The sequence below is a fragment of the Dermacentor andersoni genome, chromosome 1, assembly GCF_023375885.2.
Source record: "Dermacentor andersoni chromosome 1, qqDerAnde1_hic_scaffold, whole genome shotgun sequence".
In the NCBI taxonomy this organism is placed as follows: domain Eukaryota; kingdom Metazoa; phylum Arthropoda; class Arachnida; order Ixodida; family Ixodidae; genus Dermacentor; species Dermacentor andersoni.
Window position 1 is genome coordinate 176,427,383 of NC_092814.1, and position 17,578 is coordinate 176,444,960.

Consider the following 17,578-nt stretch of genomic DNA (forward strand, 5'->3'; position numbering starts at 1 on the left):
AAACCATCCCAACAAACAGGCGGGAGGGCAGGTAGGAGAATGGCCTCGAGGTCCACACAGAAACAGAAATATAGGAATACATGTATTAGAGCGCCGCTGCGCTGTTCAAAAAACCAGTGAAGGTTGATGAGTGTGACAGTGACCAACGGAAAAGAATGTTAAGAAGGGGAGTGGAGTGATGGGTACGAGGAGTGGAAGAGGGGGGGGGGAGTAGTGCTTTAAATGCGTCAAGAACTAAGTTGGTGGATAATTGTGGGCATAGGGAGAGCGTCTCGTCATTGTCCAATCGCTCAACACCAGACAGCTGTGGCCAGTCGCCTAGTTGAGACTCACCTACCACATCGTAACAAGTGCTGCTTGCTTCGGAGAGCCCATTTTAACTAAACGTCTCGGCAATTTTCAGAACAGACGGGTGTCAGGAGACAACGCTTTCAAACCACTCGGAGGTACTGGCCCTTTTTTGTTGCGAACAACGGATGCCGTAATCTTCACAAAGGCTTCTAAACGGGAAGCAGCCCTGCTTCAGACTGTCTGCCTGATCATTTGTCAAGTGTGATCAAATAACAACATTCGTCGCGTGATGACTACAATACTATGATCGCAAGTTATTCCCAAACATCTCTTCAAACAAGTCAGACAGCAAATCATCGAAAGTGAGTGAAAATTGCACCATACGATACTATCGAAGTTCTAGCGCAAAGCTTTGTTCCTTTATTTTTAAATCTCGAATAATATAGCATGCCAACAATGCTGAAAGTGCGATTGAGTGATAGGAAACTTGCAAAATAGTGCCCGCCCTTTCCTGTACGTAGCCGTTGGCCATACTACTCACTAGAAGGTCTGGCTGGAAAACAACAGTGATCTCCACTGTTACCTGGGCTGTAATAATATGTACTGGCCTGCGAACAAGAAGACACATGATAGTGCACTGTCTTGTTTTTGTATAGCCCCGTTTTAAGCGCTGTTAGTTTTTCCAAGTCATGTACACACTAACACTAGGCCTTCGACATACATGCATCAATTCATAAATGGAATTTTAGAACAGTAAAACCTTATTAAATCATACCTGCTTAAACAGCAGTTTTGTTTAAAAGCAGTAAAATCAGATCCCTGACTCAGCAGCCATTAAACATAATGAGTTTTGTATCCGCATAAACTGTACCAGCTTATTGCGTACGTATCGGTTACCACGTAGTGCTTCCACTTTTCGTCGTGCCATCACAGCAGTGTGTCGTCCCCATTGGGTGGCCCGGCAGAACAACAAGCCTCAGAGATCAGAACAATGACCTCCAAGCGCCCTGTGCATTTGCGCGTTAAGCCACATCCACATCAACATCATTTTGGCACAGTGGCTGTGAGCATTGTGGCGTCATGCAAGCTAGGACTTGCATCATGCCGAAGCTCGGATAAAAAATACCAGGTGCTCAGCATAGAAGAAAATTGGTCATCGTTCGTGCTATCTAATGTTGTACGATGAAGTCGGTACTGGCACGTGACAGGGATCTACCGTTAACTACAGTGTGTGGCATTTGGAATGCAAAGAAGTTGCTCGGCAGCGCTGCTGTGACCCCAAAAAGATGGCTACAAGGTTAGACTTTTCACCATGGCTGCCTCTGTTGTTGCCGAAGTGTCGCCTAACGACAGTGATGAGGATGACACGGAAAGCGGCAACACGGGCAATTCAGGCCCAACAGTGGCAGAAGCTGCGCGTTACGTCAGCCTCACGAATGCAATCTTCACAACAAGAACAGCACCCTGCAATGAATAAGGTACCCCACGACTTCTGCAGCGCTACCACACCAGTACACGGAGAATATGCAATGCCAACGAGGAATCTGCCATGGTTTGCCGAGAAGAGGGGGCTGGCTGAAAAGCTGGCTCGCAGCTTCAGTAAGTTTGAGGCTGCTGTCGTCACTATATACCATCGCAGTATCAAACGAAAATAACACTTTTGTCGCATGAAGTGAATAAATACTGCATGTTTTTGCCCTTTCATCGCACTCTCTCTGAGTTCCGTTTTTGAAAGGTAAGTGGGCGATCTCATGCTATTTCGGTTAAGCAGTACTACCGTTTAGTGCATATTTCTTCCGAGCAACAGCCAACTACAGTTTAACGAGGTTTCAATATTTTTTAATACAGTTAAACCTCAGTATAACGAACTTCATTATAACGAAATTCTCGATATAACCAAGTATTTAACTTTTCATAACTTCTTGTCCATAGAACACCATGTATTTAGAACTTCAATATAATGAAGTGTTTGTACACGACTTCAATATAACGAAATTTCACTGTCACCGCGAAGGAATTCCGAGACAATATATGGGAACTTCCGTGAACGCAGATGGTCAAGATTGAATTACAAACAATTGCTTGCAAACGCACCGCTCAAATCGCACGCCATGCAACAAGAGCGACCGCCAAAGTGGAGCCACATCATGTTCCGTATGAAGTCCAAGTGCGATAAGATCCTATCACGCTCTGCGCACTGTGTGCTTTAGGTGCGAGTGAAAGAATGCGAGGGTGAGAGAAGAAAGAAGGTGGCATCGTGAGGACCACTTTCCCGCACGAGCAAAGGGAAAGAGGCACAGGGGAGCGAACTCACGGTAACGCTATCAAACGCACGTGAGGGGGTGGGGGGTAAGCTGGCGCACGTCTTGGTTTCTGGCGCGTCTCAGCCACGACTGATCATGCATGTAAGTGCAGCTGAGCGCACACGCAGCCGCACACCGTGCTTTAGAGAAAATCTGTTGCGTGTGGGCTTATCAAGAGGGCATGGCTCTTTGTAAGCTGTCTTCCCTCACGTTTAGTATTGGAGGTTGCATAATCTTGAGTTTCGGTTACCTGTTGGAGCAAGAGGCAGACAAAGCAATCGCTCCCTGCTGCCGGCGCTTTTCCTGATAGCGTCGTCCCAATGCGGGCAATGCTATCAGCCGTGTGGCCGAGTGCATGCGAAAGAGTGGCTGGCTTCGTTTAATTCGTACAGTCAATGTGAAGATATTGTCGACGTATATGCCATGAAACCATATTATTCGTCGCCAACTCCTAAATTTATCAATAAATTTTCTCATTAAAATTTGTTTTTGTTTTTCGATTGCCCGATAACTCGGAAAATTCTGCGGCCCCTTTCTGTGTAAGAAACATTGATCAGCGACTGTTAATATTTGCATAAAAGGTCGAATTTCAATACAATTAAATTTCTATATAATGAAGCAAATTGTCGATTTTACCGACTTTGTTATATCAAGGTTTAACTATCATTTTTGAAAATAGCACAAGCATGATAGCATAATCCCATGCAACGTGGCTGCAAAACATGCATCCTTGTTTTTAAGCATTCTTGCCCAGAGAGTGCCAGGAGTTTGTCTTTGCGTGGTGTACAACCTCCACACACACACACACACACACACGCATATATATATAGTATACATATAGAAAGAGAGAAAAAGGGGTTGAAGGAGGGGAAGGAGTGGTAGTTGTCGACGGAACACCCCCACCCCGAAATAAATTACTGGCTGTGCCGCTGATTGAAGAATGAGCTAAAACTTTAAATTATTAGCAAATATGATCGCATGCTGAAATGCGGACTCCATGTTTCAAGCATGAAAAATATTTCAGGTATGGGAACAAAATTGATCATGTCACATGTAGTGTAGCATTTGGAAAACATGGCCATTTCACACATTTGCCTGTTGTAATTTATTACTGTAAAAAAATGATTAAGAACATTACCAAACTGAGCACATACAGGTGACACAGTTAAGCATTTCAACATCTGCCTTTCCTGCCTTTTTTTTTTTAACTTTCTATATATTAAAACCTCGACTGCAATTTTTTTTTAAAAAGCACAGATCTAACCATAGTGGTGGGAGATTTAAGTGGTACATTTGAAACATTATTTTGATTACTGATTCGATTTTGAGGTGTTATCTTTGTGTGTAAAATTGTATACACCGCATTTAATGGGACACTAAAGAGAAAAATGATCTGCCATGGTTTCTTAGTTATGGTGTTCGGCTGCTGAGCATGTGTTCGCGGCATCGAATTCTGGCCACAGTGGCTGCATTTCAATGGGAGCGAAATTCAAAAACACCCATGTACTTTGATTTAAGTACACGTTAAAAAACCCAAGGTGGTCCAAATTTCCGGAGTCCCTCACTACGGCGTGCCTCATAATTAGATTGTGGTTCTGGTATGTAAAACCTCATAATTCTTTTAAAGAGAAAAATTATTCTGCATCATTAAATTACATTTCTACAATATCAAAAACGCCACTCTTACCATGATAAAATGCTTGGCAAGCCAGAAAAAGCACAACAACAAAAGACGGATGGCAACACCTCTGAATTTCCCACACCAGCTCACTGCGATGTCATGGATTTTGACAGTCTTTTAGGGCCTAGTTCATTCTTTAGCAGTAAAAATAGACTACATTGTTTTCTAAAGGAGCTAAAGATTGAACATGGCGAGTTTCAGGAACTTTTGCTTAGCCAACGTGCCAGAATACTTTGAAATCAGTGACGTCCCAGTGACGTACCGTTAGGTATTCAGCACGAAATTCAAGAACTGATACGTAATTTGACCTTAATTTTATATTTTAATAACCAACCTATTGTTTCAAAATTAATGACAACAATTTTCAAAGAACAGTTCATGCTTATAAACTGATTTAATGTTTTGGTTTAGTGTCTCTTTAAGAGCAGCTCCCTGCACGATTGGATAAATCCACTGGTATCCAGAAACACCTTCGCTGGTACGAACAAATTTTTAGACTCCGATATGGACGCACTTGACGAATGGGTACCCCCATTCCATTCCGAGAAATTACAACTTGCCGCAATTCCATTCCTTTCAATTCCTCAAAATGGAAAAACTTAGCCCATTCCCACTCCAGGAACGGCCAAGCAGTTCAATTCCATTCCTGTAATTCCTCAACATAGGAAAGGCATCATGGTAGTTTTATTGAGTTACCGATGAATGCACCATAAAGCTGATGTCATCAAACTTGTTAAGAACTGCAAAAATACGCAAAACAAGTTACCAAGGTCGAGGGATAGTAGTTTGGAGACATGTGCAGTACAACCACCCTACTAATTCCCATAGGGGCAGTTCTCCCGCTACCTATAGCATTTGCACAGACAGCATGTTTTACCGGCTTGTGATGTTTCCATATTGTTTAAGCTCAAATGTGTTAATGCTAAAATGACAAGATAGTGTATTTAGGTGTCCTTGTGATTCTTAAATGCTGCAATAAAGGTCACAAGCAGTTGAAGGTGCAAAAAGAAGCTTTATTTTGGTTTTATTCAACATAATTTTGCAACAAAATGTCACGAGCTAAATGGGCGCTTCGCCATTTAGTTTTGAAAACCCGAAATGTAAATGACGGTTGCTTCAACGATTAGTTCTAAAAACAACAAAAAAAGTGAGATAAAACAATTGCCTTCTACCTATGTGTTGCGCTTCAGAAACATGAACTGCTCAAAAGAGGTGCTTGACAGCCAATTTCGCTTCGCTGTCATTATCAGGGATGCCGTAGAAAACATGCGTTCCACATCAGATGATGTCGCATTCACAGCGAAAACTACCCTTGCGAGGCGGAAAAGCAAGGGAAAATGGCTAACGTTCGCTCTCCAATAGGTCAGAGACGTAACCACGTCTGCACAAGTTCCCTCTGTAAGGTAAAGAGAAATTTCCCCGGCAATGGCTCCAGGCATATTGTCTTGGTGGGCATTTTCATTTTGCCCGATGTTTTTAAACATCAGTCTGCTTGGCCCTGCTTCAGAGTCTGCATTCGCGATGGTGCTGGTGCTGTCCTGCTTTAACAAAAGAGGCCGCCTCCTTAGCACAGCAGAACGCATCTGCTCGGCTTTTGCAGCTGAACGCCAAGAAGACTTAAACCATCAGTCTAGACGGACACCCATCAAAAACAGAGTCAGTCCACGTGCTTGCGAACTGCTTCTCCAGGCTACCCTATAGGTCTTTAGCCGCCTCTTTGGAAAGAAGTGTGCCTTTGCTTAAGGTTTCCCCAAGGAAAACTTCGATATTTCGCAACGCGGAAAGCAAAAGCCCAGCTGTCTCATGCCTTTTTTTTACAGCAACTCCGTGGCTTCCTCTGCAGGGGAGAGAAGCTCAATAAAGTCTGCCGCCAGCCTCAGTTCATATTTAGACAGTTTAGCCTTCTTGCAAGCGTGCAGAGTTTCTGTCAAGCATGGATGACTCGAAAAAGTGGCAAGGAGCTTTCACATCATTCGCAGCTGCGAGTTCCACCTCGTCACGATGCAAGATTCCAAATGCACACCGGCCACATTCAACACTTATTCCGTGTCAGCGGTACTCTTGCGTATAGATGCAACGATGGCACGGCATTTTTGTACGATTTACTCGGCATTTGGGCCCTAAAATAGTGAATATTATCACTGCAAGTACAGGTAGCGCAAATGGCAAACATGCAAAGCACAAATGGCAAACATGCAATGCAATCGAGTTCCAGAAAGAGAATAATGACATACGTAATCGTACGGTATTGCACTCAACGAAACACTGACACTCTTCAAGACCGCATTAGACAAAATAAAGTGGGGACAGACAGCCGTTTTCTACAGCCCTACAATAAATTGGGTGCACATTAATACATAAGCTGGACCTTCCTGTTCTTTATGAGTAAATGTTTGTGCACACCATGGCTATGGCACTATGGCTGATATTATTTTAATGAAATGGGCTTCCTAATTCAAATAAACAGACTAGCAGCAGAGTGCCGCCTCGTTGACTGGTCTTATATGCCAGGCAACTGTGTTTACGGGCAGAGCGATTTGTACCAGAAGGAGTGACGCATGCAGGATTTCATTTTCGCAGGCGAGGGGGGGGAAGGGGGGTGTAATCAATAAAGGAGGAGAGGAAGATCACGAAAGAAGAAAAATAGCAAGGAGCACAAAATACAATAATACAAAAATAGCTTGAACAAGGAATCAACTAAATCCAAATATCTTAAAATGTAACTTCAGAACACTGCGGGCATTCTTTACATGATGTGCCTGTTTTGTTTTTGTTTGTCTTTCGAGGTATTTCAGAACGGTTGATTGACGTGGTGAGTGCAGACCTCGAAGTCACATAAGCTTGGTGCCTGGCCTGCGGCAGAAAAACGATCCGCAGCCACTATTTGATGGGAAGCAGAGTTCACGACCTCGGCCATGGCAGCGAATGCACAACGAATCCCCAAGATCAAAAAACAAAGCACACTCGAAAATTTAGCTGAACGGTAGTTGCATAATAAAGCTTTAAAGCACTGAAACTGTAACAAGCACAGTTGTCTGCCCTTACTATTCAAACTGCAGTTATTATATTCACACATTATTTGTCCATGCATTCATGGCAAATTATTTAACAAAGCTTAGCCCAACAATTGTCCATGAAAATAGTAATAAATGAATGATGTATTAATGCACATAAGATAAAACCAATATGTTAATTAATAGTGTATACCTGCCAAATGGCGTCTTTTACGGCAAGCTATGAGCTGTGGGCGGTGCAGCCAAACCAAAATTGCTCCAACTGATGGAATTCGCTTAAAAGCTCCTTGGTTAAGCGTTCCACGCAGTCATCGAAATTGTCATCATCATCGTCTTCTTCAGTCTCCCACCCAGTAAATGCAAATGCCTTTATCACTGATGTAGCGTTATCTGTCACCACACGAAGGACCTGGAAAATGAAATAAAAACAGTTCACGGAGGCAAAATTGTACGCAAATATATATTTCATCTTGCCAGCGATGTTCCACTGTAGCAATGCTGTGTCATACTCGGAGCGGATCCGAGCAGCTGCATGGCTCCCCGTCAGGCAAGTGGAACTGAGGATGTACGTGTCAGCCTTGAAGTTGCTGTCCAAATAGCGACAGCCCTCCGCAGACTGCGATGTCCACACGTCTAGTGCAATACAAACATACTCCACTTCCACCAAAGACGATATTTTGGTCTGCAGCGCAGATACTATCCCAGGCAGGAACTTCTCTCTGAGGTCATCCCGTGATGACAACTTGTAGCCCGGAATGGCGACTTGAATCTGAAAGAATACAAAGCAGTTACTTTGATGAAAGGCGGCTTATAATAGTGTCAAACTTACCATTACGAATCGCTTGAATCCCTCACTCTTGATGACGCGAAAGGGCTCCATATCAGTGCAAATCATGTCGATTATGGCATCGTCAAGAGCAGCCTTTTGATGAACAGGCACAGAACTGCACCCAGCAGTGAAGGCCGATGTTATCTTCGGCTGGCTTGCCAGCCCTTTCTCTTGTTGCGTGTACTCATGTTTGTGCTTTCTTTTTAGGTGCCTATCAAATTAGATGAAACTCCGACAATAGCATGTACAGTTTCGGAGCAAAGCTTGCAGTGTGCAGTTTGTTTGTTTTCTTCGCGGGTAATTGAAAAAGATTGTTTCCAATGTGCCATGTTGGCAGACTTACTGTGTACGTGAGCCGCTGGGCAAAGGAGCCAGTGTGGCAGTGCGTTATGGAAGCACTTTTTATTTGCAATAGAAGGCTGGAAAGGAATGTGGGGGTGGCAGCACAGAAAGCTGAGGAGGATACTTCGAAGCATTGTCTAGCATTCACAGTATGAGTGAGCTAAATGAACGATTGGGCTTCTTTAGCCACCAACAGGCGCCAGTGCAACGGTGGTGCCACCCAAACCACCCACCCTAGAACAGAAAGAACATGAGTTTTCTTCAGAGCAAATCGTCACGTTGGGACTCGGGGAGGCATCGCCATGGCCACAGTTATGTGGGCTCTCCTGCTTCAGCTGGCTTCCCGAATTCATGCTTTCAGAAGTTTATTCTCTCTCTCTCTGTATGGAGGGAGAGGGCACACAGTTCATCGTGTACGTCTGTGCGCTGCAATGACCTGCAGACCTTCAACGACAAAGTTTCGGGCAAAAGCGTCCGTGTCTAGAAAGGGGTGACAGTATTGCAAAAGAGTTTGGGGGAGGGGTAGGAGTACGAAGTGAGAGGGCGCACAAGTGGTATGTGAAAGCTTGCAGTGAACACAAGCATCGCGCCAGCATCAAAACTTAGATAAGCGCTTTTTCGAATATGTGTCTGAGTCGCCAACAGCGACAGAAGCAAATACAAAGAAGTGAAGGGTAGGGAGACAGCAGGCGGCCGGGGCGAAGGTGCCGCCAAAGTAAAAAAATTATCACAAGGCGTGTGGGGGAGGTATGCCATCACCGGAGTTCCGCACAACGGATACTAACGGCATAGAGCCATGGTTACGCGAAGAATCGAAACAAACTTCGGAGCAACTCAGTCTATAAGGACAAAATTGTAGTAGGCGCATTGCTTATAAATGCACTGTGCTTGTAATCACTAAAGCCATTTTAAAAATGATGCTTTATAGTTAAATTCGAGGCTCTGACTTAATGTTTGAACGTGGGCTGGTTGGTCCTTCGGCATATTTTGACAAAAAACAGTGCATAGACAGAAAAGCGCTCTATTTTCGGAAAAGAACATAGTTACATTCCCATTCCATTCCAGGGAAAATGTACTTAATTCAATTCCCATTCCATTCTTCCAAACGTTGTTGCCATTCCATTTCGGGGTCGCGCAAATGTGGAATGATTCCGGATTCATTCCAATTCCGGAGTGGTAACTCCGCAACACTGCACCTGACTCCTGCCACTTGCTCTCCACATACCTATAAGAACTTGTATGATATATGTTTTTATTTCATTTACTTTTTTTTATTCTACAAAAGAGGAAAGCCTTGCCAATTCATGCATGTGGTTGCATGCACCAGTTAATAAATACATATGAAGTGTTGTGATATCTGCCCACAGCTTCTATTTTGGAGAGACCCAAGCACGAAGATGCCATGAGAAAGAGAGAACGACAACAAAGAACTGAAAAACTAAGAATTTCAAAATGCTCCAAATGAAAGCACTGAAACTTAAAAATGTTTGCAAAAAATAAACTTCAAGAAAGATTAACAATAAACCCTCCAGTTTTACTTTAACAGGTCTCTAAACAATTTCTGCCATTCTGAACATGTATTAATACACAAAGTCATTGTGTACAGAATGCAGTAACAATCATCTTTGCTGCACAGAGCAGTTCTACATGCCATTGAGAAGACTGAAATTCAAGAATAAGCATGTGCCCCTCTCCGGGCTTTTGCAGTTCCCACTTGACCCGTCATGATGTCAACAGTGCCATGCATGTGGCGTCATCATTGTAAAAGCTGTCACTTGGTCGGTCTACAAGGGACATCAGTTCTGATCAGTACCCTAGCAAGCCTTTGCCATGAAGTTCCATGCCCATTTTTCCTCATCATGTTGCTTACCTGCCATGCACAATCAACTGGTTTCACCACGTATAGCAAGCATTGCATTGCATGCGCAGTGGTAACAGTGGGCAGCCAACAAGTGTGGAGTCCTCGTAAACGAAAGTAGACATTGTTTTCGATTAAAGAGTGTCATGGTGACATTCAGTACTGACGTAGTGTCAATGTGTCTCCATAAGAGGTGGCATGGAAAGCGTAGCAAAGGGGTGAAAGAAAGCGTAATTTGGCTGTGTACTTGCTAAAACATGTAACTTTGCCATTTTGGCACCATTTCAACAAATTCTAGTAGTTGTATGCTGATTCTAGACCGGTACACAGCTGCCACTGTATAACAAATTTACAAGCTCAGAGTGGTTTGTGGGCCCTCTAAACTAAACCTCAAAATGCAGAGCCCTTGTTTGGGACATGAGATGCTACTCTACAACCAAACTAAGTGAAAAAAAAAATGAAAAAGAAATGACATTCTGGAGTTTTCCAAGCCAAAACCACAATATGATTATGGCTGCATATTAATTTTGACCACTTGGAGATTTTTAATGTGCATCCAATGCATGACACACGGGTGTTTTTGCATTTCGCCCCTGTCGAAATGCAGCTGCTACGACCAGAATTTGATCCCGCGCCCTCAGGTTTCGCAGCGTAACGCCAAAGCCACTGCGCCACCACCGTGTGTGGCCAAATTGGATTGCTGCTTACATGTGCTGTTTAGACACAACACAACATGAAGACAAACACATGGATGACACAGTGATTCTGTTTGTACTGTGTTGTCTAACAGGCAGCACATGTTAACAGCGATTATGTATCACCAACTAGCGCACACAAAAGATATGCAGAACATAACCTGGAACAGTTATATGAAAGAACAAACAAACAATGGGGATTTTTCCAAGGAAAGGTATGCTGCTTAGCACTTGCCTTTTATTGAAGTGCACCATAAACACTTCCCTACGGATGTTCCACATGGTTGTGTAGTCGGGGTTACTTTGAAGGATCTGGCTGGTGATATGCAGCAGTTCATCATCGAGTTCCTGATTCTGTCGCTGCACAAGTCATGAACCAAGTGAATGACAGTATGAGTGAATGACTGGGTTTGTGAATGATAGTTCATGTGCTTACTTTTTCAATCACTCGCTGTGTTGCAGATTTGTAGATCTTCAGCTTTTTCTCCCTCTCTCTTCTTCTCTCCTCTTCTTGCTCAGCAGTGGTCTTAACCTTCACACGTCCATGCTTGAGAAAAAGATAAGGAAAGGTGTTAATAGTTGTCTGCAACCATTGCCATACTTCCAATTACAGAAAATATTTTCTAAACAGGCAATGCCTTTTTTTCAAGCAGTTGCAATGAATAACCAACCAGCAGTCACTCTATTGTATTGTCTGATCCTCGAGGAGAGCAAATTCAGTAGCTTTCACACAGTGCAACTCTTTATTAAGCTTATTTATCTTGATGTTACAAAATACACTAGTGCTAAGAGCTACTGGGGGAAAGCACATGGGCACTTAACCGGGAGAAAGAACATGGGCACATTACTAATAACTTCATCACTAATTAGCTCATAAGTGGTGGCCAATGATCGGTAGTTCAAGTAAACCACCATAATTCATACTAGAGGTGCACATTGTAACCATGCTATAACATGACATGAAGGCTGGCACACTTCACCACATCTCACAGTCCAACTGGTTCAACACACCAGAGAAGTGTTGAATCAACCAGCTACACCTTTATGTGTCAGTGTTAGCCCTTTTCCTACCGGTGTAATGAGTATAAGCATTTTGATTAAACAGTGCTTCCCAAATTGCTGCAAGAGACTGCCTATTGAGGGCTAGAAGTGATTTTCATCAACAATCTATGTCACTCCATGAATGGTTATACTGCAAGTGGCATTCATCCAGCCAGAACGACAGTGGACAGCATTGAGTTTCATTCAGATGGAACAATATTCATGCATATGGTGTTTCACCTGAATGAATCCTACCTGAACAGCCACAGTGTAGCACCCACATAATTTTAAGTTCTTGGCAGTGTTCTGCTTTGCATAGTTCTTATCTCTCATGAGATTAATCTCAACTTCCTGCTGAATCTGACAGGCCAATGCACCGTGAAATCATATAGAGTTACAGGACAGTGCAAGTAACCTATTCCCCTCTACAGCTGGCATGCAGAAACGCCTTATGTCTTACTATGTGGCAATGATAGCAGCAGGGGCGAACTTGGTACACAGGGCGCCAAAAGCAAACTGGCAGTTTCAGCCCACAGTAAAGAGAATTTTAGCTTGGTTTGGCACCTAGCAGTGGCTTGTACAGTACACAAAAAGGGCACGCTTTTACTATAACCAGTTTTTCATATTGTAACAAAACTAGAGGATCCTAAAGAAGACAAGTGGTTCGACAGTAGGCGGAGTACAGTAGGTAGTTGGAGGCTCTGGGCATAACATACAAAAAGTAGTCCCAGAAGACGTGCCCACTGTCACTTTGCAGACTGTTGCACTGCCTGTGACCCTTCTTAAGAACTGGCTAAATTTGTTACAATAAAAATTAGGGCACAACTCATCTTAAGATGAATGTCATGATGATGATGACTTATTGATTTTACTGGTGCAAGGGCCAGACATGATCAAAGAACGCCAAAATCAATACTGACACTAATGTGATTAGCACTGTAGCAACTCAATTGCTCACTTTTGTGAGGTAGGCTTTTTAATTTTCTGTTACCAACATCTTCACTTCTCTGAAGCTCAATGCTCCTTGCTCAATGTATCCTCTTTTATATGTCCATGCTGTGAGCACTTTCCGGGTTACAAAGTGGGAAACACATTGTCATAACAAAACCGTGGCATGTGTAAAAATAATAATTATGCGTTAACATAACAATTACATGTGAGGCATACATAGGCACAAGGCATATATACACTTAAGATTAGTAAAACAACATTAACAAATTTCTTTCTAAGAAAACCACAGATCCAACATTTATAAAAACCTTGGAATTAAGTTTGTTCTGGTCGGCAATTGTTTTTAATAAAAAAGAATACTTAAAGACATCAACTCTTGGGAATAAGACATGAAAGTATAGCTGCGATTTATTCTTGGAGATATTCTGCCAGGAGGTTGCAAGTACAAGCTGGGATCCACATGTAGGCTTTCAATGTGTAATTGGAACATAAATTTTGATCTAGCAACCCTCCAGCGCTCAGCAAGTGTCGGAAGGTTAGCCCTATTAAGTAGCTCTGTGACTGCATTCAGTTGTAGCAGGAAAAGACAAACCTAGAAGCATGATGCTGTACTTTTTCTACTTTATTAATGAGGTACTGGTGGTATGGGTCTCAGATTATACTTGCGTTCTCTAGACTAGGGTGAATAATTGCCAAGTATGCACTTAGTTTTATGTCAGAACTGGCATACTTCAATTTCCCGTTTAACAAGCCGAGCTTTGGCTGTGCAGATCCACAAGTGATCGCCACATGATGGCTCCATTTTAGATCATGTGTTATGGTTACTCCAAGATATTTCAGTTCTTTTGTATGTTATTAATGTACCAACACCAATAACACAAGGAAAATGTGAGGATAATTTCTTATTTGATACAGTCATGCAAGCAGACTTCTTAAAGTTAATTTGCATATCCCTTGAGGTACAGTAGGGTCCACTCTTAGAGGCAACACACGAGGGCGTGGCCAGCAGCCCGCATGGCGCTAACTGGCAGCGGGATTTGCAAATGCGGTGCATGGGCATGGAATCGTAAGGGTGGCGCGTGCCCCGCTTCATCTGCTACTTCTCCGCCCTGCACTCGGCAAGCACTGGACAGTACTTCCCTTCTTGCACGGTGCGATTTATCTAGCCGCCACTCTGCCTGCTACTCGGTGGGTAATCAGCAAACCAGGAAAAAATAGTTTTGTTTGTAGTTGCAGTCTTTAATCGACTCGATTCTTGCTCATTTAAACAATGTTTGCAGAAGCTCCATAGTTAAGATATTTGCAATATCAACTGGACATGCAGTTTATCAAAAATTATTCTGTTTCACCAACACGTACGTGCAATGAAATAAGTGGTGCGGAACTGTGGAATTCTGCGAAAGTGATAACAAAGCCTGTCACTTCTGCAATCTTATGTCAATGCTCACTGATAGCTAGTCATGTGTTTTTCACATAATGCTCGCAGCAACTGGTCACTTTGGATAACAGACAAGACAATTGAAGCCCCATGCAGCAAGCATACCAAGCTTGCCCTTCCAACCATAAAATGTCTGCCTATTTAACAAGCGGGAGGCAGAGTTTGCATCAGTTGCTTCACACTGCGTAAAAAAAAAAAAAAAGAAAATCCGGAAGGGCCAGCACTCGCCGAGCAATGGAGTGGAAAAGTATCAGATGATGCGGGGAATGCACCGCCCTTATGTAACTATATGCGCATGCTTCGCGTTTTCAAATCTCGCCAGCAGTTAGTGCTCCGCAGACCGCCGGCCATGCGCTCGTATGTTCCCTCTAAGAGTGGACCGTACTGTACACCAGTCATTCATAATCTGCAAGGACTCATTCAATAAGATTTGGTCACTGATGCTTTCCACCTGACAGAACATCAAATAGTCACCTGCAAATAGCCGTACTTCAATCAGTGGGTTAACGTTCACGGCTATATCATTAACGTATATCAGAAACAGTGCCGGCCACTCCGTTCACTTCACTTGTTTCTCCACAATCAGCTGCTTCTGATGCCAACTTTTTCACTTCTCTGTAGGTGACCTCTTCAATTTTCTATCGCAGACTTCTTTGCTTCTTGTTCTGCTTTTCTATCTGGGCACCTACCCAGAGGTACATACCCATTCTGGAGGACTGGCCAAGATCGAATGTTCACATACCTATGACATGCCCAGCTGCACATATTCAGTGGCCACAGTTGCATATTCTTGCACATACCCAGTGACGTATGCTTAGTTGCCCATACCAATGGCCCAAGTTATCTATTCGGGCACATACCCAGTGGCCCAAGCTGGCGTGAAGAGGTTGGATACGGACGAAAATACTGAAGTGCCTGAAGTTCCCAAAGAACGCTAATCGAATTAAAAAAAACTGGTAGCAATTATACCGAGTCTTTATGAGCTACTACAGCATCAACGTTTCGCAGAGGTTTAGAACCTTCGGTTCACTGCTGACGCAAGAACCCTACGCGCCAGGACCGCCCCTGCCGCTATCAGATGCTTATCCACCAAAGTCACTGCACGGCAGTTGCGACAGGGAAATGCTCGGTCCTGTGTCCCCGCAACGCAACCTGACAAGCTAGATCGGACGTGGATAAATTTTGTTGCAGACGACACGAACACTACTTACGGTGTGTGCCCTCTCAACAGCGACTTACCATGTTTTGTTACTGAAATGTCGACTGGCGTATCTTGCTGGTGAATTTTAAACGAACATGCGAATAGTGAGACTGATAGAAAGACGTAACGTGCACCTCCGCTTGAAGAACAATCAATCACTCAAGCTCGATTTTGACCACTGCTTGATCACGCTTGCAAGTAACGCAGAAGCCGTAGACAAACAAGCAGCCGGCACATGGTGTACACAGTGCACAGTCTGAAAGTGTCTGCATGTGTCTGCGTTCACCCGGTCGACGCGATCAACGGAACGCAGGCGTTAGGTTCACCCAAACGCACTTCCTCCGTGCCCAAACGCATAGCCCAAACGTCACGTCCGGGATGTGGCATTCGTTCTTTGCTATGGTTCTTTGCAGAGAGTTTCTCACTATAACACCTAGAGGGAAATCTGGCGCCACCGTCTATGGGCACAGAACACCTATACAAACTTATAGCGTCCTCGATCACCTTGTCCCGGGATTGCCCCGAAACCAAAAAGATGCGCTTTGCACCGCGGTGGTGGCGCACTGCGGAGGATCAACATCGAGGACAAAACTGCACCCCGTGCAGGGTGCTTGCATGCAGCGCCACTTTACCCCTGGCGCGCAAAACGTGCGCGAACACGCACGCGCGCACATTTTATTGTTTGCAAGTGCTGAGCATCCGCGGCAAGCGCTCGAACCTTGTCAAACGGCGTGCTCCGACATACCTGGTTGCAAGCAAGCACCAATAAATATTATAATTAATCCTGACGACCCGTTCCTGACGACCCGTTCAACGAACCTGTCCACTTTCGGTCGCTCTTCACCACATTGTTTTTGGACGAGGTCTATCAGCATGTAGGTCGTCTTCGCTGTCAGACGAACTTGAAGAAAGCTCATCGATTGCGGCAACTACTAGCGCTTCCTTTCTCATTGCCGACATCTCAACTAGCTAACTCCGTCAACTCCGTTGCAACCGCAGCTACCGGGCCAGAGCGTCTGCGATTCAGCAGTCTGCTGTGCGCGCGCGCGTCGCGCGTCCCGCAGTGCTTGCTGGGATTGCACCCCGGCGCACCGCCAATTTTCTCGGTGCGAGACGGGGCAACGGAAAACCGCTCCAACAGGGTGTGCTTCCGGTGATCGAGGATGGTCGGTGCGCACCGGTGCGGTTGATCGAGGATGAAAGGGCGCACCAAGGCGCCCCGGTGCGCACCGGTGCAGGTGTTCGAGGACGCTATTAGAGAAGGGGAAACTGTACCTTCCACAGTGCTACGGAAATAAGCGTAGCGGTGGCGTCGTGAACTAAAGTATGTGACCACAGGTGGCGCTGTACAACAGAAAACGGCTCACGGACGCTCCTGTGGACGAGGCTTCAGCGACTTCGTTCGTAGCTAAGTACTCTTTTATCTTTATTAGCTAGTGTTTTGAAGTGTTTTCTTTTGCATGGAGTAGGGGCGCAAATTTTGAATTTTTGGTAGGAGTAGGAAACGTAGCGGCTTTGTCTAGGTCTAGTCTAGTCTTTGTCTAGTCTAGGTCTGGCGGCTCCCTCGTTAGGCCTAGGGGGTATTTCTTTCAGCTAGCTCTTCGGATTCTTACATGGAGTAGGGAGTGATAATCCTTCGTTTTTGTTTGGGATAGCGGTCGAGGTCGGGTTTGCGTGAGTGATTTGGCGAACTTGCTCGTTGGGCCTAGGGACGTAGGCCTAGCGATGAAATCGAAAAACGTGAAGGCCGCGGGGGACGGGGAGCAAGTGCAGTGCGACGAGTGCCTGCGCTGGTGCTTCCTCGACGAGACTAAATTCCAGAATTTAGCAGACGTGGTGGGGTCTAGCTTCACGTGCAGGTCGTGCGAGGGCGTCAGGGAAGCCGTCCAAAAACTGGAAGGGAATTGGGCGGCTAAGTTTGAAGAGCTTAAGGC

The 17,578-nt window shown here is 44.5% G+C and overlaps 1 protein-coding gene across 4 annotated transcripts in view; it reads right to left on the reverse strand.

The window, feature by feature from the left end:
- The window catches only part of RabGGTa (Rab geranylgeranyltransferase subunit alpha), a 68,578-nt gene extending 52,589 nt beyond the window's left edge, over positions 1 to 15,989 (reverse strand). For 2 of the 4 annotated variants that reach the window (XM_050195076.3, XM_050195075.3), the window contains exons 1-3: positions 15,683 to 15,989; positions 11,450 to 11,560; positions 11,249 to 11,373 (exon numbers count right to left, since the gene is read on the reverse strand). In XM_050195076.3, the coding sequence (XP_050051033.1) occupies positions 11,249 to 11,373; positions 11,450 to 11,560; positions 15,683 to 15,685 (239 nt within the window). In that variant the 5' untranslated portion in view covers positions 15,686 to 15,989. Of the gene's footprint in view, positions 1 to 11,248; positions 11,374 to 11,449; positions 11,561 to 14,917; positions 15,153 to 15,185; positions 15,283 to 15,682 lie in introns of those variants that run through there. The other 2 variants (XM_055062807.2, XM_055062806.2) reach the window with 2 other exon arrangements.
- Between the last annotated feature and the right edge of the window lie 1,589 nt (positions 15,990 to 17,578).